At 40.0% G+C, this 23,637-nt stretch overlaps 1 protein-coding gene across 2 annotated transcripts in view; it reads left to right on the forward strand.

The window, feature by feature from the left end:
- LOC117549252 (protein kinase C-binding protein NELL1-like) overlaps nt 1–23,637 on the forward strand; it is a 350,120-nt gene that overhangs the window by 41,658 nt on the left and 284,825 nt on the right. For both annotated transcript variants that reach the window (XM_034220977.1, XM_034220978.1), the window contains exon 4: nt 19,411–19,581. In XM_034220977.1, coding sequence (XP_034076868.1) covers nt 19,411–19,581 — 171 coding nt within the window. The remainder of the gene's footprint in view (nt 1–19,410; nt 19,582–23,637) is intronic.

Below are 23,637 nucleotides of genomic sequence, written 5' to 3' on the forward strand. Positions count from 1 at the left end.
AAAAACAGACATACAGCTTCTCAATATGGCTGTTAACTGATAACTATAATATATGGCTTTGCAACTGAGCTGTGATGAGCTACCAGTGTACAGAAATAGGTAAACATATATGTTCTTCAGGACATTGGTAATCTTGTCATGGCTGTTTGGAGGAGTCTTATTGAATTTGTTACAATGGCTGGAAGTGTGCCGCTGAATGTCATGGCCGCAGGACATCAGTGAATGACAGCAGCGCCATCACGAACAGCCCCCTGAAACTATACAACTGTGAATTGTTTTTAAAGGGCAGGCGACATTGATTTTCCTCCACTCTTCTGAATGAAAAAGCCTTCAGTTCTGTATAACATGCACGCAACGCGAGCATACAATGGAGAGTATGTATATTTCTTATAGTCAAGACAAAAGCAAAATCAAACACTTTGAGAGAGCAGAGGCCCTTCGACTGACGGAGACAGAAGTGTAGGAAACTATAGTCCTCTCAAATGTAGCAAAACAACCAGTTACTCTGCACTAAAAAATGCCTTTTTATCCCGCCGACCAAAGCAGCTTTTTGCTAAAGAACTTCAAATAAGTAGCCACAATACTGAAGCTTTTTTGTGAAAAACTAAATTAGCAGAGGTCAGACGAATGACAACATTTGTATATCAAGCAATTAGGAAGAAGAAGACCCTTTATTTATCTCTTTCTTACATACAGTAGAAGTAGAAGATGAACCTTTCTTTTATCCCGGGGGAAATTCAGGTGTTCACTCAGCTGTAACACACAGTACAATACACACAAATGCACAGGACAGGAGCTTTACACAGTAGGTCTGAATACATATTCAAACACATGCATTTTTCTGTTAGAAGAAATGTCTGAGCGAGCAGGCTGCCAGTTTGTCCGGCGCCGGGGAGCAGTTAGGGGTTCGGTGCCTTGCTCAAGGGCACCTCAGCAGTGCCCAGGAGGTGAACTGGCACCTCTCCAGTTAGCACTCCACACTCCATATTATTTTGGTCCGATCAGCACTAGAACCGAGGACCCTTCGGTTCCCAAGCCAATATCAATAAATAACAACATATTTGATATCACTATATTATATTTTGTATATAAACTATACAAGAGTATACCGTATAACAGTTCAGGTTTCCCTGCAGGTAAAACATAAAATGCTGCCCACATCTCTAAACATTTGCTATAATATAGTAACATATTAATGACAATGAGTTCTCAATACTTCAAAGTAGATTTTGCAGACAATACATGCTTTTTCTATAGTCAAGTTTTGAAGCTTACTTTTATTTTATTTGTTGTATTGATACTTTTATGTAAGTAAAGCATCTCAACTGGTATGTACATGCTTGTGCACAAACACTTTATGATCCACACTTGAAGAGAAATGTGTTGGCCCCTGCTGTGCTTTTGAGGTGACCCTGAGAGTTTATTTGTAAGTACCCTTTCCGTCTCTCTGTTAGTGTACATGCCCCTTTCTTTCTCATGTAACCTGCTGGCATATTTGCCACACAGCAGGCTGGCCAAACAACAGCGAGGCGTAATGGATCTGGATAACTGTGTGCTGTACGGTCCTTTTCTTTCAGGCACAATGACATGCACCATCCAGCATGTAGCTCGGAGGAGTGCTCCGACTAAGCAAATGTTGCATTACAGGCACTCGGCCATACTCAGACAGAGCAGTATTATGAACAATAAGTCCTCTAACCCTCACAAAAAAAACACATGATATCTCATAGATTTAAAAAATAAGAAATATGAGGTCAATCTGATCCAATTCACTCTGTTTATTTCATTTATTTAGTAATTCACACGTTTCAATACAAATACAATCATAAGACATAATGGAGACGTGTGAAATGGGAAACCCTGCTAAGCTATAGGAGGCTAGAGAATAAGGGTCCAGACATTAAATATAAAGTATTTACACCAATACATCAATACTGATTTCTATTTGACATAGTTCACGTATTATACAGAAACATTACAAGCACAAACAAACCTAACATTAACCAAAAATCCTCAATATCATATTGATCTAACCCTTACTGCTAAATGGTCTATCATATTTATTTCATCAGTTTAGACATACAAATACATATATTAAACACAGATACATTATGTAGGGAAATAATATAAATGCATTTCAGAGTAGAGTAAATGTGTCAATACCTGAGGACCTCTGCCAGGCGATGTTTGTCAGTGCATCCAAAAGGTGTTTTTTCTGATCTGCCATCAATATGTGTAAGGTTAAGTAACATAATATTAGGTAAGTACTATTTCAGAGAAAAATGTTGTTCATGCTTTGGTATAGGCAAAAATAATGTTTACAATTGTCTTCCAGGGCAGGTTTCTTGACCAATTTCTCCACCATACCCTTCTGCTTAAGAGCATTTGCTGTGACATAACAATGTCTGTTCACATTGAGATCAGTAGATAATCCAAAAATATTGGAATACTGTTTCTGGAAAGAATCATGAGTTGAAAAACATTTACATTTCAAAATCTCAACACAACATAAGGCAAGGCAAGTTTATTTACACTGAATAAAGATATAAATGCAACACTTTTGTTTTTGCTCCCATTTTTCATGAGATGAACTCAAAGATCGAAAACATTTTCTATATACACAAAATAACCATTTCTCTCAAATATTGTTCACAAATCTGAAAAAATCTGTGATAGTGAGCACTTCTCCTTTGCCGAGATAATCCATCCCACCTCACAGGTGTGGCATATCAAGATGCTGATTAGACAGCATGATTATTGCACAGGTGTGCCTTAGGCTGGCCACAATAAAAGGCCACTCTGAAACGTGCAGTTTTATCACACAGCACAATGCCACAGATGTCGCAAGTTTTGAGGGAGCGTGCAATTGGCATGCTGACAGCAGGAATGTCCACCAGAGCTGTTGCCCGTGAATTGAATGTTCATTTCTCTACCATAAGCCGTCTCCAAAGGCGTTTCAGAGAATTTGGCAGTACATCCAACCGGCCTCACAACCGCAGACCACGTGTAACCACACCAGCCCAGGACCTCCACATCCAGCATGTTCACCTCCAAGATCGTCTGAGACCAGCCACTCGGACAGCTGCTGCAACAATCGGTTTGCATAACCAAAGAATGTCTGCACAAACTGTCAGAAACCGTCTCAGGGAAGCTCATCTGCATGCTCGTCGTCCTCATCGGGGTCTCGACCTGACTCCGGTTCGTCGTCGTAACCGACTTGAGTGGGCAAATGCTAACATTCGATGGCGTCTGGCACGTTGGAGAGGTGTTCTCTTCACGGATGAATCCCGGTTTTCACTGTTCAGGGCAGATGGCAGACAGCGTGTGTGGCGTCGTGTGGGTGAGCGGTTTTCTGATGTCAATGTTGTGAATCGAGTGGCCCATGGTGGTGGTGGGGTTATGGTATGGGCAGGCGTATGTTATGGACGACGAACACAGGTGCATTTTATTGATGGCATTGTGAATGCACAGAGATACCGTGACGAGATCCTGAGGCCCATTGTTGTGCCATTCATCCACGACCATCACCTCATGTTGCAGCATGATAATGCACGGCCCCATGTTGCAAGGATCTGTACACAATTCCTGGAGGCTGAAAACATCCCAATATTCATGCTGTCTAATCAACATCTTGATATGCCACACCTGTGAGGTGGGATGGATTATCTCGGCAAAGGAGAAGTGCTCACTATCACAGATTTTTTCAGATTTGTGAACAATATTTGAGAGAAATGGTTATTTTGTGTATATAGAAAATGTTTTAGATCTTTGAGTTCATCTCATGAAAAATAGGAGCAAAAACAAAAGCAATTCAAAGTGCTTTACAAAAAATGAAAGACATTAAGAAAATGACATTTAAAATCAGTCATTAAAAAGAAAAGATAATAAAATAAACATTAAAAGAAAAAATACATGGATAAAAGTTACAGTGCAGTCTAAGATGTGAATAGTTCAATTAAAAGCAGCGGCAAAAAGAAAAGTCTTTAGTCTGGATTTAAAAGTAGTCAGAGTTGCAGCGGACCTGCAGGTTTCTGGGAGTTTGTTCCAGATATTTGGAGCATAATAACTGAACGCTGCTTTACCATGTTTAGTTCTGACTCTGGGGACAGAAAGCTGACCAGTCCCTGAAGACCTGAGAGATCTGGATGGTTCATAATTTAGCAGGAGGTCAGAAATGTATTTTGAACATAAACACAACAAAAACTGTGTTCTGGATGGACAGACACCATGGGGTAAGAAGAAAATGCTTTAGTTCATGTTATGTTGGTTAACTGAAGACATTTATCAGTGAAACATAGACTGAATATTCAGACATTTATTTCCTACTTATAGCAGAATAGACCTCTATTCAGTTACTTGTTTTCTAAAGCCATCCTTTCCCTTCACATATTCTATATTGTTGACTAAGGAGATATTGTGAGGCAAATGTAGCCAAGAAGCAGCAGGCTGAGGACATTTTGAGTGAAGCTGTTGGTGCCACACTGTGAGGCTAATTACATTTGTCGGGATGGACAGAGCCTTGCCTGGCTCGGTGGAGACCTGTGCTCCATTGTGACCGAGGATTTGTTCTGAACCTCTGAATCCTCTCTGAAGGCCCTATTAGAGCCGTCCACCGCTGCCCATTCTTTCCCATTATAGCACAGCCTCCCATTCACCCAGCTAACAGAAAGCTAGCTTCACCGCTCGGCCAAATCCAATCATACATTCCTTCTGTGTCTCTTTTTACTTCTTCATCTTTCTCTCAGCACAATCAAACCGTCCTCTCTTCCCTCCCACCTCCTCTGCCAGCTCTGCTTCTTCAATATGATAATATCCTCCTCTCCTCCCTCCTCTCGTCCTCCGCACTCCTCATCCTCAAAGTAAAAACGTCTTTTGAGTGCAGGCATTTCTGGCTACCCGCTGCAAAAGCAGAAGAAACCTCATTTTTTTCCCCTTGTGCCCGGCACTGGGGAATGGAAAGGAAGGCTGCTCCTATAGGCTGAATACAACAAAAGAAGCCTGTTTCTGCAAAGCCAGCAGTTTTCTTGAGCCAAGTAACACTCTTATTGTCAGCAAGTGGCAGTAGCTCTGTGATGAACTAACTCAAAGCCCAGCGTTCCAATGCACCTGAGTACTTAGACAACTCAGATGCTCAGCCAGCTCTTCCAGCTGCTCTGTTCATCGGCGTGCCCTTTTGTCACTCGACATACCTGTCTAAAAGCACTTACAGGTTCTTCTCTTTCAAGGGAACATGCTGACCTGAAGTCAACATGAGGTGTACATTGAAACACACTGAGGGATGGAGGAAAGGGACTTGTTCAATCAGACTTTGTGTGGAAAGTTTGGGAATACTGGCGAGTAAGCAGGGAGAAGTTTGAAGCAGTCAATATCTGCCACGCTGCAATATTTGAATATGAGTAGGCTACAGGAACAAGTTACAACACGTATTTAAAATGAAAACTCAACAGAATGCCATAAGAGTTTGTCCTTTTTATAATTCTTTACATAATCACGTCTATTTGTAACATCATTTAGTGCTTAAAATGTAATAAAATGGCCTGTTCTTTGTTGTGTCTGGCTGCATATTGAATCACTGATCTGTCTGTTCATTTTTTACTTCATTTTCTTCTGCTGAATTTTTCTAAATGTGTTTTGCCATGGATAGGATTTGTGTGAATCTTAGAGACAGGAAACCTTCTGGCTTCTATCCTGAACTCCTGATCTTCCCCATGGAGTATAGCTGCACCTCTCACCTCAGACATATTCCAGTTTCCACTCTGAACTCCCTGGATATTCTTTGGTAGTATTGTCTTCAAGAAAAAACAACTACTAAGTCTGACTTACAATGATTCTCTATATTTCTCAGAATGTTCTTTAGAATGTATGTGTACTATCATATAATTGCAGACCATTGATAACATTACGGTTAACAGGACTTAACGTACACTTAGTTTTTCAACCAATAACAGGTGGCAAACCCACAACTTTATCAAGTTGCTTTCTAACATAACAGCAACATCATTGTTCACATCCAGGAGACACACAGTAATCTAGGATATGAGTCGGAGTTGTGTTTTTGTCCACTTGATGAATGTGAGTCCAGTTGTAATAGGTGACTCCACCTACTCTTGATTAAAATATCTAGCTCTTAAACTGCAAGATGTTCCAACTTTTAACTGGCTACTTGCTAAAGAGCTTTCATATTACATGTAATCAAAGTCGACATTGTGCAGTGTTATAGACTTATTGTTCATTAGTGATTTAAGCACAGTATAGTATTAAAGTAGTGACAGTGCCTCCTGTTATCGCTACAAGAAAGCAGTGTTGGGGTTACTCCAGTCAAACAGTATCTCCAGCTCAGACTGGATAAATAAAGGTTTGAAATGAGACAAGCCTGCTGGGTTTAGTCCAATCAGATGTATTACATGAGACTATGAGAGAGTAGGTGTGCCCCAGCCAACATAAGTGAACCATTAACTGGTTGTATTTTAGACCTTTTCAATGATAACTGATCATTGTTTTTTGGTGAAATAAGTATATATTTCCTGTGATTTATCAACTGCTTTTTGGGTACAATGGACCTCTAAAATACTGTACAGTATTCATGAATTCCCAAGCAACAAATGGTAGATTTGGCTTGACAGGCCAACCTGGATCATTCAGATGATGCAATTTGCCGATAGAAAATAAAAGCCCTGGGGCACATCTAAATTCTCTTAGATGCTCAAGATAGTTGACATAAGCATTTGGTTTGACAGTTGCTGCTTCCATTTCTCTGAAGCATCCTTCAAAAAAAGAAATAAACACATGAATCGGAATAGAAGCTCTAGCTTTGCTAAAATAACCTATATTTAGAGAACCCTGATGAACATCAAGACAAAAATAAGGAAAAATAAATTAGAAAACCATCTTGCGATAGGACTACACCACAAAAGCATATCAATCCAGGGACTTAAAGTTAATGGCAGCTAATCCCACTACTTTTGCGCCCTTCCTCGGACCCCATCTTTAACATCCTGTCCACTTCAAACAACTTCTGTGGTAGTTCCTGAAATCATAGGTGTCTCCAGGCAACCCAGTCTCACGGCATTTCGTGTTCACCAACACGATTTTTAATCTATTGATTCGTGTTCCCCAACACGATTTGCCCCTTTTTTTCGTGTTGCACAGCACGATTTTAAAAGCAATGTATTTCTACTGCCTGCAGCACGTCTTTTTCTCCGGTCGGGTCGTGGGAGACCGGAAGCTGTGTGGTTCATAAAAACATGTTCTTACTCAATATCAAGCCACAGTTATTGCTTTTATTTGAAATCGTATAATTTCGGACTTTTGTTGCCGTCTGTGAGGAAAATAAATGGGGCTCAGAGCCTCAGGATACTGAAATCTGTATTTTTTAAATCTTTTTTTCCTTCTAATTTGTTATTCTTTTCAAAATAACACACTGTTATTTACTCACCAATAACACACAATTATCATTGCTTTTATTTATTGGTTTGATTCCATAATCTCGGGCTTTTTTGGCGTCCGTCAGGAACTGAATTTCAAAAATAAAAATAACCGGAAACAGACGTAGGCATTTCGAGCGATTACCCAAGATCCTCAGCTATGGTTTTAAGCTCGCTTATTGGATGTTTTAGCCGCAATGCATGCTGGGATTTGGTGTTTATATGATATGAAATCCGGAAAACATTTTAAAAGAATAAAATAATACTTAATTCCGAGCGCTCTTGCTTTTCTCTTTGAAAGTCATCACATAACGGCATTGTAATACACGGTTCGACTGCATTGTATATTACAGATCTGCCGTAGTTCTTTATTTATAGAGCCCTGATGAGAAGACCTTTGGAAAAACTGAGAAAATGCCGCCGAAACTGAATACTTGACGTGGATCATAAATATATTCAACAATTAAACAACATCTTCAATTTCTCTTCACACAATACGTCTCCTTGCAGTATCAACACTAATTCGGCTGACTTTCACATTTGATCTAATTCACAGATAGGTTATATTTACACCATAACGGTGCACAGCTGATATAAAAGGACTGTAGTTTTTAAAGATATTACTGATTTTCTTTGAATGTAAGAATGTAAATACTGAGTCTGAAATAGTATAGCAATATGCTGTAAAATTATGTGAAAGCATGCATAAAACTACACATCTTCAGATGTTGTACGAAAACATAAGTGTCCTACACTAATAATACAAAGTTATTATGGCTGTGTGTACCTTGTGTGCACCTCCTAGTGGTTAAAGCACGTTATTGAATTATTGTGTTTTATTTGATTAAAAAAATATTAAGAGTACAAACTTTCATAGGGGGAAAGTATAAATATAGAATATAAAAAATCAAGAAGATACTATAAGTGATCTCTACAATAAAACAGTTTAGTGCAGAATGTACAAAGATATTAATAGGAGGAGGTGCAAAACAGAAAAACGAATTAACCTTTATTTAAACATTAAATAACAGATTAAGGTCTTCTTTTAAATAAGAAAAAAACTTTGGGGGTATCTATCTACAGATAAATATTAAGCCTGACAAAGTACTTAACGTCTAATATATTGCTTTCCTGCAATGTTAACTATGTTGAAGCACTTATTTTAACTGATATTATACATATGAATTATACTCTTATGTATGTAGATCAGTGCTTGAATTGGAATGAAAAAGGTGCCAGTACTCTAAAATCAGCAACTTTTTCAAGTCAATTTTATATATACAGCCCACAAACAAGAATTTGGCTACTATAATGCTGGTGGGTTTGTCTCTTTACTACTGTATATTTTAGAAAGGTTCACTGTACTTAACATTTTTTATGATAGGCAGCGGATATGGCTAAAGCTCAGTAAGGTCAATATTAACTGAAAATATAGCAATCAAAGTCTAGATCTTCTGCTGAAGACACATGAAGCAGAGACCTTTCAGGTGAGAGCCCCTCTGGTGGTGTTCAACATGAATGACAAGGAAACAAAGCTCTGGTCAGAAGCATTTTTTATAAAAAGCTTTAACAAAATTAAGTATTTCTGTACATTTTGAATGCAATCTAACTTTCCAACTCAGAAAACGAAAAACGAAAAAGTGCCAAAAGTCTTCTCACATGGCTGAGCTGCTTTGCAATATACTTCACCACTGAAGAATACACATATGTATAAAGTAAACTATGATGCAATCTAACTTTCCAACTCAGAAAAATGATAAAGAGCATGAACAAAGAACATGTAAAAACAAATGCAAAATTTGCACAATCTAAAATGAGAAACTGTAACTGCAAGTAACAAAGTCTGAGCCATGGTAAAGAGTTACATTGAACACCAAGCTGATCAGATAACTCCCTGGTTGGTCTGAAGTCCTTCTATCTCCAGGATCTGTACAAATCGGCACATTATGCCAAAAGTCTTCTCACTGGGTGAGCTGCTTTGCAATATACTTCACATTGTTAGAAAAGGCTCCAGAAGGCCTTGGGGACATCAGTATCAGGGGCTGGAGCTGGACAGGCTCTTTCATCAGCACTTCTCCTTCCCTTTGCCAGCCAGGACCTCACATACTGTTCCGGATTGAACTGTCCTAGTGATGGTCCATTACATTTAATGAAAACCAGGCTGGACAGTCGGCTGACAGAGAGAGCATTCCTTTTTGCAGTAAGGATATCGTTCATGCAGCTGAATGCCCGCTCACACTCACTAGTGGAGACAGCGATGGTTCGGACTGCTTTCAGTAGAGGCTCCATGGCAGCAGGTGTACGGGATGCCCTGGTTTCCTTGTATTCGCGAAAGCCCTGAACAGTCTCTCTTCTGTCCACTTTCAGCACTTCGCACAAACGTAGCACCTCTACGTCCCCATACTGTACGTCTAACTCCTCTTCAGGCCAACTTCCAGGATGGATAACTTTCATGTCCTGGATTAGCTGATTGTCCCGGGCCTCCCGGCCATGTAATGGGATTTCTCTTGTGCTGACATGAGAGGAGGTTGTGGAAGTCATTCTGTGTCTCAGATTCTCTACCATACTGCGGAAAAACTGACCTGCATGAATCTGTACAAGCCTGCCATTCTCACGCAAGGCAACACCCTTGAAGGACTTCTCAGCTAGAGCTGTATGAACTGTAGTCATGTGTGGGCCAGGCATGGTGACCATGGATTCAAAAACTCGTATTTCTCGAGTTAAGAGCCTATCTGCTGTAGGCAGTGTCATCTCTCTTTTTTGGAGTTGCCGAGAGAGGTTGCTGAGCTCTGTGAGCGCATCGTACATCAGTCCCAGATTGCTGACAAACGTTGCAGATGTGAGCACATCATCCAGGCCCTTGTACTTTGCTCTGTCTCTGGAATCCCTGCTCGTGTCGTTTGCAGCATTTGTGAAGTGATCATGAAGCACTCGGTAGTTTTCCCAGACTGCTCTGACGCTCCTTTCACTTGAAGCCACCCAGCGGATGGACAAAACACGCCCTATCACCAGGAGACGCTGTCCGACTGCTTGCGCACACTGCGCTAACTGCCTCTGATTTTTGGGGGAGGCATGGAACAAGGAATAGAGTTTGTCAAAAAAGATCTGGAAATGATTGAGCCCTGAGACCTCCTTGACCACATCCCCAACTGCCAACTCTAGACGATGATTGGAGCAGTGCCACACAAACAGGCTTGGGAATTTACTACACAACTGGGTAGCAACGCCTGTTCTCTTCCCTAGCATGACTGAAGCCCCATCACATGCAAAAGAAACGAAACACTGACCTAAAAAGTCCTCGTTAAAATCTCTTCCAAGACACTCCATTAACGCCTTTGTGATGTCATCAGCCGTTGTTCCATCCAACTCGATCAGCTCCCAAAAAAACGTTTCGGGCTCAGCATCAGCTAATGCTGAGCGTAGACACACAACAAGCACCGTTTTACCACTAATAGTGGTAGATTCATCGACCAAAACACAGAGTTTTCTTTGGTTTTCTGTAATGTCTTTTGCCATTTTTTTCTTCAGCTCATGAGCTATGTGGTCGATGATTTCGCCACAGGTTTTATTGGAGTGCAAAACCCTGCCCACGTTCAGCCCATTCAGTTTCTGTACATTCAAATCAATTGGCATGTCTGTGAATGGCCGGCTATGTTTGCCAATTTTATATGCCGTTCGAAAAACTCTGATAGTGGTGTCTAATTCAGATTTATGCATAGACTGCACTTGATGTTGAATAGTTTCACGTGAAGCAGATGTAAGGATGTCAGCAGCTTTTACATGGGCTTGTGATTCTTTATGTTCTTTGATTTTTTTTTCTCAGGCTAGCTTGTTGTTTGCCCTTGTCAACACCGAAATGAGACACTGCACACTCACCCCATTCAGTTGACAGTTTCAGTCCTTGTCCAGTGTGTATTCCCAAAGATTTGACATCTCTGCATATCCGACATCCTAGCTTCTTATCTTTAAGAAGGAGCCATGCATTGGTCTTGCAAAAATATTGCACCTGGTCCGTTGTCCAGCAGTCAGGTGCATCGCTTTGCTCGGTGTTGGTGGTGGCAGTTGCGCCAGCAGCAGCTAACGTTAGAGGCTCTGGAGGAGGCGGCGGAGCTAGTGCTAATGCTAATGCACTAGAACTTGGAGCAGGAGGATCAACCAAAGAAAGCTCCCCATCAGACACAATTTCCAACACAGGCACAGCATTCTCTGTATTTGAAGTTTCTTCCGGCGACAACCGCTGTCTTTTTGCACTTTTATTAATCCACGCTAACATTTTAGAAATGCTAATTTGTGACGTGACTTGCTTTCCTTCTCTCGGGGGCGTGCTGCATAAACACAACACACGTGCATCTAGGTATGTAAATTGTAAAGCATTAAAACATGGTTTTACTAACAGTTTTCAGTATGTTGTTACTTCGGCATTATTATTATTTTGAAACGTGTATTACTATTAAATCACGGTCAAATAGGTTAATTTTGACATATTCGTTTCCACCACAGTATTTACATGGAGAAGATAAGCCCCGCCCCCTCTCCAGCAGGTTCTGTTTGAATGACAGGAGTAAACAGCTGACAGCCGCTGTGAAACTCCAGCGGTTAGAGCGATGAGAATGTCCGTTCGGCACCTCATGACGCATCTACTGAGTACCGGGCGGCTGTATATATATATATGGATGTATAATAAGAACGGCGGGAGAGTGTTGAGTACTGGCACGGTGCATGAGTACCGGAGTACCGCCAGCATGCCGGTACTGAGCAAGAAGTGCCGGTACTCCATGGGTCAGAACCAGAAGTGCCGGTACTGCGTACCGGTGAGTACCGGCCCAATTCCAGCACTGAGTAGATAGAATAAGAAATTTGCAGAATATGACAGTTTAATGGTGGAGGTACACACATATTGATAGATGTCTTGTAATGCACTGTTGAGGAACCTGTGACCCAAGTGTTTCATTCATTGCATAACTACACCGTAGTTATATATGATATGTCAATACACCTTTGAAAATCTTGAAAGGGATGTGCAAAATAGCCATAATATACAGTCTTTAATTAACTATTAGTAGAGAATAACGAGTAATGAATATACTTTATTACTCGTTTCCATTCATGTCAATTGCAGCTACATGTTTAGTCTTCTCAAGCACCAACTATCAAATATCTCTCCTGATTGTTGGCACTTGACAATCACCTTACCTGAATTTTACTCAGGTGTAACTAAAGTCTGATTTAAGGGTTGTTTATATTTCACATAATTAATCAGAATCTGCAAAGTAACTCAAATAAATGCAGTGGAGTAAAAATACCAGGTTAACCTCTGAATTGTAGTGGAGTAGAATTACAAAGTAACAATGAGCTGTCATGTGGGTATTAATGCTGCGCATTATGGACACAAGCGATTTTCACCCATTTATGAATTATATGTTTTACATTTGATAACACCAATGTGTTTAATACTTGCAACTTCTAATTGTGGGAAAAACGAAAACGTTCAGTAGAGACGTCCCATAGAACATTTTGCGAAACACAATAGCCAGCATGTGTAGTTCTGGGGGGGCGTTCGATTCCAGTTTTGGATAGTCTGGCGTGGTTTCGTTCCATTTCACACAGCTGTTTGACGCTCTGCGTAACCTTACGGGGACTGTAGTCCTAAACGATAGCTGGGGATTATGGGTAGTGTAGTGTCTTCGGCCATACTAAACTCAGAAATGTTGACAATCGCAATGATGCTCGAAATGTCCCTTATAGGCCTACGTCTGTTTCCGGTTATTTTTATTTTTGAAATTCAGTTCCTGACGGACGCCAAAAAAGCCCGATTTTATGGAATTAAACCAATAAATAAAAGCAAGGATAATTGGGTGTTATTGGTGAGTAAATAACAGTGTGTTATTTTGAAAAGAATAACGAATTAGAAGGAAACAAATATTTTAAAATACAGATTTCCTTATTCTGAGGCTCTGAGCCCCATTTATTTTCCTCACAGACGGCAACAAAAGTCCAAAATTATACGATTTAAAATAAAAGCAATAATTGTGGCTTGATATTGAGTAAGAACATGTTTTTATGAACCACACAGCTTCCGGTCTCCCATGACCCGACCGGAGAAAAATACGTGCTGCAGGCAGTAGAAATACATTGCTTTTAAAATCGTGCTGTGGAACACGAAAAAAAGGAGCAAATCGTGTTGGTGAACACGAATCAATAGATTAAAATTGTGTTGGTGAACACGAAATGCCGTGAGACTGGGTTGCTCCAGGAGCACATTTTTCAATAATAACCCACACAGACGCACAAGGTGAAAACAATACCAGCCACATGCCGCTGCTGCACTCACACGACAAAGGATTTGTTCTGCTCGCTAGCAACGACAAAGCAACCATAGACTCATCCTGTCCACAGCTCCTGGAAACCTCTGCTGTGTTTGCTTTCAGTTTGAATGACAGCATCCCCCTGCCCTGAGAATCCTGAGACTGCCAGACCTCCCTCACCTGTCCAGCAGTCAGACCCCTGAGACCTTCACTAGCCTCTCAGCTGCCCTCGTCATCAAAAATAAAAAACAGCAGAAAAAAGCTTTATGGCATATCAGATCTCCTAAACAACATTGGGATGTTTAATAACACAATTTTTCCGTTTGATACTTCAAATTATGGACAAATATCTTAAAATCAAAATTGACTGAAGATTCAGTCATTTGTCTGAACCCTTAAAAAAAATAAAATCGTTCACGTCCTCTCCAACCGAATTGCCGCAGATGCATTTACTTTCCATATTTCCAGTGTGGTTTTTCTTAAGTAACGGATCTGAATACGTATGCTACCCCTTGTCTCTTACGGGGCAAGCTCCCATGGTCATTAAAGAACAATTGCCTTGGCCCATGTTGATCATTGATTCACAATCCCATAGTATCTCAACTCAATAAATAGCTGAACTCTTCAGGAATACCAGGGTTAAAAATGCCCGGAGATGTATTCCTGAGCCGTATCTTTGATTTTGTGAAGAAGCACCCATGTGGATTTATTTTATTTACTCCTCTGCACCCTGTAATTTCACCCTCTCCGGCGTATCCATCAACTGTTTAAACCTGGGGGCATCACTGCCCTGATTCACCTCATCACCAGGAACCTGAGGCAGTCTGTGTTCACAACAAATCATTTGCTTCTGCTCAACACTTCCAGTTGATCTATAAATGAAAGTTACACCTATTTTCCACCACCATCCGATGAGATAATCTGCCAAATCCTGAAACTCCCATCACGGATCTGAAGCGCAATACCTCACAACCAATCCTGGCCCCATTTTCCAGGTCAGTAACTAAAGGCATTGGTGGGTTTTCCCATCGCGGTATCTGTCCTTCCCCTCCTTCTCCTCCCGTTCCACGGACAAGCTCCAGAGTGTTGACCTCCCTATTGAGCAGATAATTGTCTGTCAGCTGTCCTCCGTGGAATAGCTGCTTGACACCTTGGCTGAAGAAAAAGGACAGGATGATTTGCAGCCAACCCAGCACTCTTGGTCAGCCTTTTATTTCAGAAACCTTTCTAGATGCAAGTGCATTTTGATGAAGACCACTAGTCACCTCTCCAGCTTTTTTCCCAGAGCTGTCACCACTTTCCTGAGACCCTTACACATCTGACAATCTTCACCCCAACTCACAGCCTGCGACCCTTCCTCTGTGCTTGTTTATTTATTACTCAGCAGTTTGAACCATCTCCTCTGCTCCCAGCACATTTATAGTACAGTGAGGAAAATATGGGGATCCATGAGCATTACGTCTCCTCCGTATGTCCCGGATTATTAATAATGTTGTCATCACTGGGGATAAATTAATTGCTTGTGAAAAGTCAAACAATTAGATATTTATTTCTTATGATGTGCAGCTAATGAGAAAGACTGCTGTTACAGATTAGAACATAGGTGTGAACATGCAGGATTTATTGTTGAATTGCCATGTCACCATGTCACCGGGAGTGCTTTTGATGAAAATATAAATTCAAGGTGTCTCTATTTGAATTTAGGATAGTCGTGAAGCAGGAAATCCAATTTTTCACCTGCAAAATCACCATATCTGTAGTTGAAGGGTGCAAAAAGGTATGGCTCACAGCAAGTCGGTTTCATGTTACATTGTGCCGAGAAACTCCTCACATTTCCCTATAAAATACAGTATGACATAGATGTATTTGGAAAATGCTTTATCCACCATGCCTTAAGAGACAATATAGCAGTGATGTTTAATATGTAGTCTTAAAGGAAAACTTGCGTTATCTTTTCTTTGTTGTTAAATATAAATTAGTAGGAAATCTAAAGCTGTGGCCCAATTCAGGAGCTTTGCTTTGATAGGCAGACAGTCTTAGACTGATTGCATCTCTATTGGCTTAGCAATTGGCTTAGAAGTGCAGAGTTTCTTGTCCAAATGTTGTGGATATAAGCAATGCGTCCATAAGAGCCTTTCCCATTATCCGTTGTCTGATGCTTATTGTTCACTAGCAACTATTTGGTTAAATCATCTTAATGTTCTCACTTCTATCTCTTCGTGCTCATTCATGCACATCTTCTTTTCAAGGGCATATTTGTTAAGGAAAATAGTATAGTCTATCAAGTCTATCAAGTCTCCCTCAATCCAACATCTTGTCTCTTGTCTTTGATATGCAAAATTATTTGTTAATTGTTTTCGAAAGCTGCGGATCACATTGAAGGTATGATTGGTCCACAACAAAATGGCTGTTTGAAATGCTGGTTCTGTAAGCATTTTGATGAAAAGCAAGTCCTTAAAATGGTGATAAGGCTCATTGTTTTTGATTCTGTACAGAGAAAGCACCAAAACAGATATGTCATTTTGAGTGTCAGTCGGACTACACAATTAGTAACAAATGGACTGCCTGCCAACAGATTATTCCCCCTCATTAAATATGCTGTAATGCAGGGATACAATAGCTACCACTAAATGCTTCATAAAATAAGCGCTTGCTGTGAAGTGGAGTTAATGCCTTTGATGATTATTTCATGAGTCAAATCAGGATAACGGTGTTTTCGGCTCGTTCAGTGATTCCAGCCTCTGGAGGAGGCTTCCATCAGTGGGAGAGGGCAAAACTAGAGAGTCCTCGTTCTCGCTTTACTCCTTGCTCGATGCAAATAATTCTTCTCCAGCTGACAAGAGGCTCTGTCTCCTGCAGCACGGCGGAGAGACGGGCTGTCAGACGCTGCTCGGCGCAGCCACAGAGTGATGTATTCATTTAATTTCAGAGTGATGACATGCTGTACAAAGACTGGCCAGCCATACCCATACTGACTGTACTTCTCTCTCTTCCACACATGCAGGTAGCCAGTGCTCGGTGCATGCAAATGCAATTTAATGTTGTGGAAAAACACTTCCCTGATGCTTGTTAATTTACTGTGTGATGCTTGTTTTAGTATTGGGGGCTGATGGTCCGTCATTAGCTCTGTGGAAAGGTTTACACTTCTTGAAATCTCAAACCAACAACAAGACGCCCCCTCCATTTTTTTCCTTTGTCTTCTCTCTGAACAATTGTTTGTTCATATTATTGTATTATGTAGGCAACACAAGCACTAAAGCTTTCATTAGAAGAGAGAATTGAAGGCAAACGATACAAATATAACCCAAACCACCATTTTAGTTCACAGCGAACAGCTTTGCTTCATCTTTGACCTACTGTGCTTGCCGTGGTGGGGCCCTCACAGTTTCCCTGTTAATGAGGGAATAATGACTTATGTTTTAAACGAGGAGTTTTGGTAATCTGGCAAACAGTTTTTTTGTTTTTGTTGCAATGTATCGCCACATTCACAGATCTCAGCCTTACTTTAATGAATGCAATAATACCATCACTAATATATAAAAAAACACCTATTCTTTTTGCATTATATGACTTTGATTTGTATTCCCTAGTCATTTTATGACATGATTGAATAGTGTTAGCTATATTCTGTAATGCCACAAGCCAGTCAGTTAACAGCAGACAGCTGACTGCTAATGCTAACTATTCCCAGATAGATTTTTTTTAAAGCCCCGCAAGTAAATAAAAGCGTAAAACCTGTTGTTTTTAAGCTGGCTGTCTAACTTAAATAACATAAATAAAAGAAAACAACAATCAAAATCCAATATAAATGCCAATGTTCAGTTTCGTATTGTTCAATGAACCCCAGGTTCAGACAGCTCATGTTCAGCCTTATTCAGTTAACAATAAAAAGAGAAGAAGGAAGATGATAAATGAAAAGTGTGAGAATGTGGAAATATTTCTAACAGTTCAAATTAATGCAAATACATTCAACACATTTTGTATAAACATGGCCCACTTCCTGTCTTCCTTCTGGATACAGATCAATCAAACATGCAGAACATGACATATCTGTACACAAAATCATGTTATGTGTCATAACTAGGTATGTACTGTATGTATTACATTGTCACATACTTTCTAAAATGTGTACTTGGTCAGTATGAAAATTATATATATATATTGTATATTTTATCCAAGAGAAAGCTGGAAAAAATCTGCTTCCTCACAGCCGCGATTGATATTCTCTGGAGTGGGTCCACTCTCCCTTATCATAAATATGCATGAGAGCTGTTGAACTTTGGAATAGGATGGGCCTGATCCCTGTGTGTGAGTGTGTGTGTGAGTGTGTGTGTGTGCGTGTGTGTGTGTGTGAGAGAGCCTGTGTGTGTTTTTATATAGGCTAGGTTTGGACTATATATTGGAAAGCTGTGTCACACACTGTATATTGTGTGTGTTTATGTGTGAGAGGGGCCAGGAGTCCCTGTGTTGGGGTCATTTTCAGCCTCAGGGAAGCTGAAATGTCATGACTGGTTGCCTGCGGCTCCCGGCTGCCGCCTTCTCTGGCTGGCTAGCTCTTAATTTAGCGTGGCTGATGAGGGAGGAGAGGAGAGGGCCTGTGGTGCCGGTCGAACGCCTGCAGTCACACCGCTAAGTGAGAATAGCAGGTGAAACTGAGACAGAAATATCTTTATTTTTTCAGTTTGGTTAGGCAGGCTGACACAGAGCAATTCACCTGTTTGATGAAGTATCAAATCTGTGCTTCATGTGTACACACATGTTGATAGTTTGTCAGCTGGGTAATGAAATAACCAACCCACTCTCTTCAGTCTGCGTACAAATGACACGACTTTACACATTGGAAATCCGTGCAATAGATACGCAGAAGTCCGATTTTGCGTGCATACAGTATGATACGCCAACCATCCCCATTGAGTTCTGAGGCCGAGTGTTGTGTGCATATGATACGCCACATTTCTTGCCTGCACCACTTATTTTTGTCTGGTCGGGTCTTGGTAGACCGGAAGCTGTGTGGTTCATAACAACATGTTCTTACTCAATACCAAGCCACGATTATTGTTTTTATTTTAAATCGTATTATGTCGGACTTTTTTTGCCGTCCATTAGGAAAATAAATGGAGCTCAGAGCCTCAGGATACTGAAATCAGTATTTTTTCAATCTTTTTTTCCTTCTAATTTGTTATTCTTTTCTAAATAACACACTGTTATTTACTCAACAATAACACACAATTATCCTTGTTTTTATTTATTCGTTTGATTCTATAATATTGGGCTTTTTTTCAAAATAAAGTAAAGGGACTGTACGATCGCTGAGGATTATGGGTAGTGTAGTGTCTTCGGCCATCCTAAACTCCGAAATGTTTTTCGGATTTCATATCGCATTAACACCATATCCCAATGATGCTCGGAATTTCCCATATACAGTAGGCCTACGTCTGTTTTCGCTTATTTTATTTTGAATTTCAGTTCCTGAGAAACGGCTAAAAAGCCCAAGATTATAGAATCAAACGAATAAATAAAAACAAGGAATATTATCATTTAGATGTTAGATATAACATCATAGCATTAAACTTTCTGATAATCATAATTTCCATTGCAGGCTCTAGTTTTCAATGAGTTTTGAAAAGAGACTGGAAACCAGGAAACTGAGCACCTCTGACTTCCCCTCTCTTCCTCTGCAGTTACTTTGAGCTGGAGAGCAGCGGGGTGAGGGAGGAGATCCGCTACCACTACCGTTTCAAAGGCAAGCCGCGCTCCGAGTCCTTCCCCTACCGCCTCGCTGACGGCCAGTGGCACAAGATCGCCCTCACCATCAGCGCCACCCACCTACTGCTGCACGTCGACTGTAACAGGTAAGGCACACACACACACACACACGCTCTTGATGTCCCTGTCACATACTATTTCCGCCATGCTCCTTTTGTAGCAACACATCTAATGAGCTGTTGTTCATAACGCTAACTATTTGTTCTTTCCTGTCTGGGTGTGGATGACACATTGCTAGCACCGCTGAATATGAAAACATCAAAGGGCAGATTAACACACAGCAGCGTGCATGAAAGGCCGTTTCTTTATTTAGCCATGTTCATCTCACAGGGATCCATAATGAAGTGGAAGGTAACAATGACATAATCACCCCATCGATCGGGCAGCGAAGACTCTTTTCTAAAGGAGCACTCAGTCAGAGCTGATCCATAAACATGCACTTCAACTGTGACAATCCATCTAAGTCCTCCATCCCCCTCCCGAGAGGCAGGAAGCCATCACTTGTCCTCTTCTCAACACCATCACTACAGACGCATCGTGGACAAGTGGTGTACATTTGAGTAGATGTAATGCTCTGTTACCGCTGGTTGATGAAGAGCTATATGATTCACGGGAGGTTGTGGTATTGATTCTTCCCAGATGGCTATTATTCCCATCAGGCTGCTGGTTTGTCAATTAATTATCGCTGTCTGTCAGACTTTAGTGAAGATAAAAGAGAGCATCAAATAGTTATTGGGGGGAATAGATCAAAACGAAATTGAATAAAATGGGACAAAACGTCTTGCTTGCTTACAGTGCTTTGGGTTAGAGTCAATTACTGAATAATATTAAAACGGTTTAAATGGGAGCTTTTTCTCTGTATCATGCTACCTTAATACAAGATGCTACTATTTTAGTTTTCTCTTTTATCTTGTTTTTCTCTTTTTATTTAATAATTATTTCTGTCTGAATTTTTGTTGTCGTTTTTATATGTTTATGTTTTTGTCAGTACCGTACATCGTAATAGACTGGCATATCAGCCAGACCATTACTAGACACCCGCCAGCAGCTTCTCAATAAATAGAAACTTCTCCCTTATTTATTTGACTTTGTAAAAACCGTATAAAGAGAAGGTACCCATGTACTAAGGCTCACTCCTTTTGGTAGCAGCCCCTTTTTCGACCTTTATGCAGAACTGCTCGATTAACCTTGTCTTGGAATATAAAAATCGAGCAGGTGAATGTGAGTTTCACCGTGGTGAGCAGGCTCCTCCCACAGTAAGTGCAGTGGGTAGCAGGGAAAGGTCAACCCGCTCATCCTCCGCCACTCTCAGCTCTGATCCCATGATTTTCAGCACCACCAGCTGACACCGCCTGCTGGCAAATGACTTTTCAAATGGCCTTCAAAGTAGCAATCTATTCCTAGCCCATGATACCTGTCATCTGCGAAACAACACAGCACATTAGCCTGATGTGACTCCCTCCCACTGTTATTTGAAAACATATGGTGAGACAACTGAAGTGTCAAACTGTTTTATATGTTTAATCAGAAGTAGCAAATTACAGAATTCTTTTTTTTATTCAGTGTTTATTCTTATGCTCAAAGGATACAACAAAGTCCCATTAAACCAAACTGTATTTACTATCATTTGATATGGACTTCTCAGAGGAATATAGTATTTGCATGTTGTTGTCATTAGTTCTCAAGCGATAAAACTTGTAATTGGTTTCTTTTATAAAGCTGGTAAACACTGCTGTGAGCAGAATATGGTGATAATTTCCAATCAGTTCTTCCCAGAGGAAACGTATTATGAAGTAAATATGAGGGCTTGCTTTGTTTGTATGGTTTGCAAACAGATTATAGCATGAGTGTGTCTCTTAAAATGACCTTCTTATGGTTTGTTGAGAGGACAATGCTGTTAAAGTCATCCCCCACATATATTTCCCATTATATTTCCCCCCTAGATGTTCTCCCAGATTGCATTGACAGCAACCAAATAACAGTGGCTTTATGTCAAATTGTAACAAAAGAACAAATAGAAAACACTTTTCCTGCTAACCGGATCATCTAACTCCATTTATGTCAGGAAGGATTCCTCCATCCAAAGTAAATTGGCAGCTCCATTACCCTTTAAATGTATTGCGATTTGATTTATGAACTAAACAGCTTTTTATTGATTTCAAGGTTGATTACATGGTTTTTAGTATCCATAAATCCATCTTCTGGCAGACTTTTACATTGTAGAGTTTAGTTGGGCTTGACAGGTCTTGCTTGATTGGAGGACAGGATTTTTTACGATGAGTATTTCAGGTTCAGTCAAGGGCAGAGCAGAACAAATTTGTTTTTTAACCTGGATTGTAAGGTGGTCAAAGTTAGTGCAAGTTTAATATCCTCTGGAAGTTAGTCCCAGCTCTCTGGTGAATAGTTAGTAAATGCTTCCTCACCAACAGTAAGCAGCAGAGAGTGTTTATATGGTAATAGACATTTAGAGATGTAATTTGGTCCTAAGCTATTCATATATTTACAGAAGAGCAGCTGTTCTTAAAACGTTGTAAGGATAGAAGCATATGATATGCAATGTCTTAGCTAGTGAAATGTAAAGTTGTTTTTAATGCAGACTTTGCTACTTTCAGACATAGCATAACATCAAATGTTAATATAAAAATATAAACTTTGAAGGCTTTGTGTCTGTTAGCGTGTTGGGAGTTTGCCTGTCTCCTAGGATACGTTAAACATAGTCTGATGAAAATGTTAAACAGTCAAAGACATTGTGAACAAATATGAAGTAATTGATTTCAGTTGCTCCCGATCAAAGAAACCCACAAAACAAAGCAAAACAAGACTAGAATGCAATAGAGCTATTAAGCTAATGTGGTTATTACTAAGATAATACTATGTAATGACAACATGTTTCCCTTCTGTGAAACTTAATAGACAACCTTTTTATTTTTGTAAGTTATATGCTACCAATGTCAAACTTGATTCTTGGGCCTTTTCTCAGATGAATAGCTTTAAGATAAGTCCTCCAGACACTAATGAATTCCGACGTTAACTAGTGAATGTCTTTGACCCCTGTTGCTCATCATCATCGTCATTATTTAACGAATCCAATGTTCCATTTGTCCCCCATTTATTTTTGAAGCAATGCGTCCGTCTGGGTAATAGCTCATCAGTGCTCTATTCTTTACAGAAGGCTCGTAATCTACAAAGTCTGATGAATATTTTTTCACTTTTTTTTCCAGTTTCTTTTTCACTTTTTCTCGGTTTTCCTCTTTACTCTGGAAATTATTCACATGTATATTTGTTGTCAATTCTATATAGACAGAGTAGAAACATGATTAATCTAAAAAGAAAAAGGAAAAGAAAAGTTATTAAATACATTACAGTGTTTTAAAGGCAATGGAACCACTTATCCAAAACATGAATTGGACTCGTAATTAAATGTTATAACATAATAATTGTTTCTAATTTGATAATTTCTTGCTGTCACAGTATCAGAGCATTTCAGACTTGGTACTATTATGCGAAACAAGAAAAAGCAACATTATCCTCTATTTCGCTGACTTGATCCACAAGGTTATCCAGCCACATCTATCTGTATCTCTGACAATCCTTTGGCTTTCTTCAGAGTAACAGCTTCAAATTGTACCCGTCGTTTTGTTTGACGGCACCACAAGAGTAACTGAGTCCGAGTCTCTCACCGTGGGGCAGAATTCGGAGTTAATCTCAAGATGGATCAGAAATTTGAGAGTTCATGGAAATGTTCCTGCGTCTGTTTCCTCATTTGTCCTTGTCTGAGATCGATTATTAAGGGAGAATTACTATTCTTGTGGTACTACTGCCTTATTAGGCCCATATTGGGCAGAAAGACTCATGTACAACACCAAAACTCATGTACAACAACTTCATTACTTGCAACAAATAAGCACTAATTAGAGTGTTATTGAGGAAAAACTCTCAACTAATGGCTTATTACTTGTAGAATATGGTCATGTAGAATAAGGCATTAATAAGTGTTTTATAATGACTAACAAAGGGCCAATATACTGCTAATATGCATGCTAATGAACAACTAGTTGATGGTTAATTTGTGTACCTTAATATAAAGTGTTACCAAATGTAAAATGTAGCAATTAGCAACGGAGCTTTGTGATCTGGGAACT

The sequence above is a fragment of the Gymnodraco acuticeps genome, unplaced genomic scaffold (assembly GCF_902827175.1).
Source record: "Gymnodraco acuticeps unplaced genomic scaffold, fGymAcu1.1, whole genome shotgun sequence".
In the NCBI taxonomy this organism is placed as follows: Eukaryota; Metazoa; Chordata; class Actinopteri; order Perciformes; family Bathydraconidae; genus Gymnodraco; species Gymnodraco acuticeps.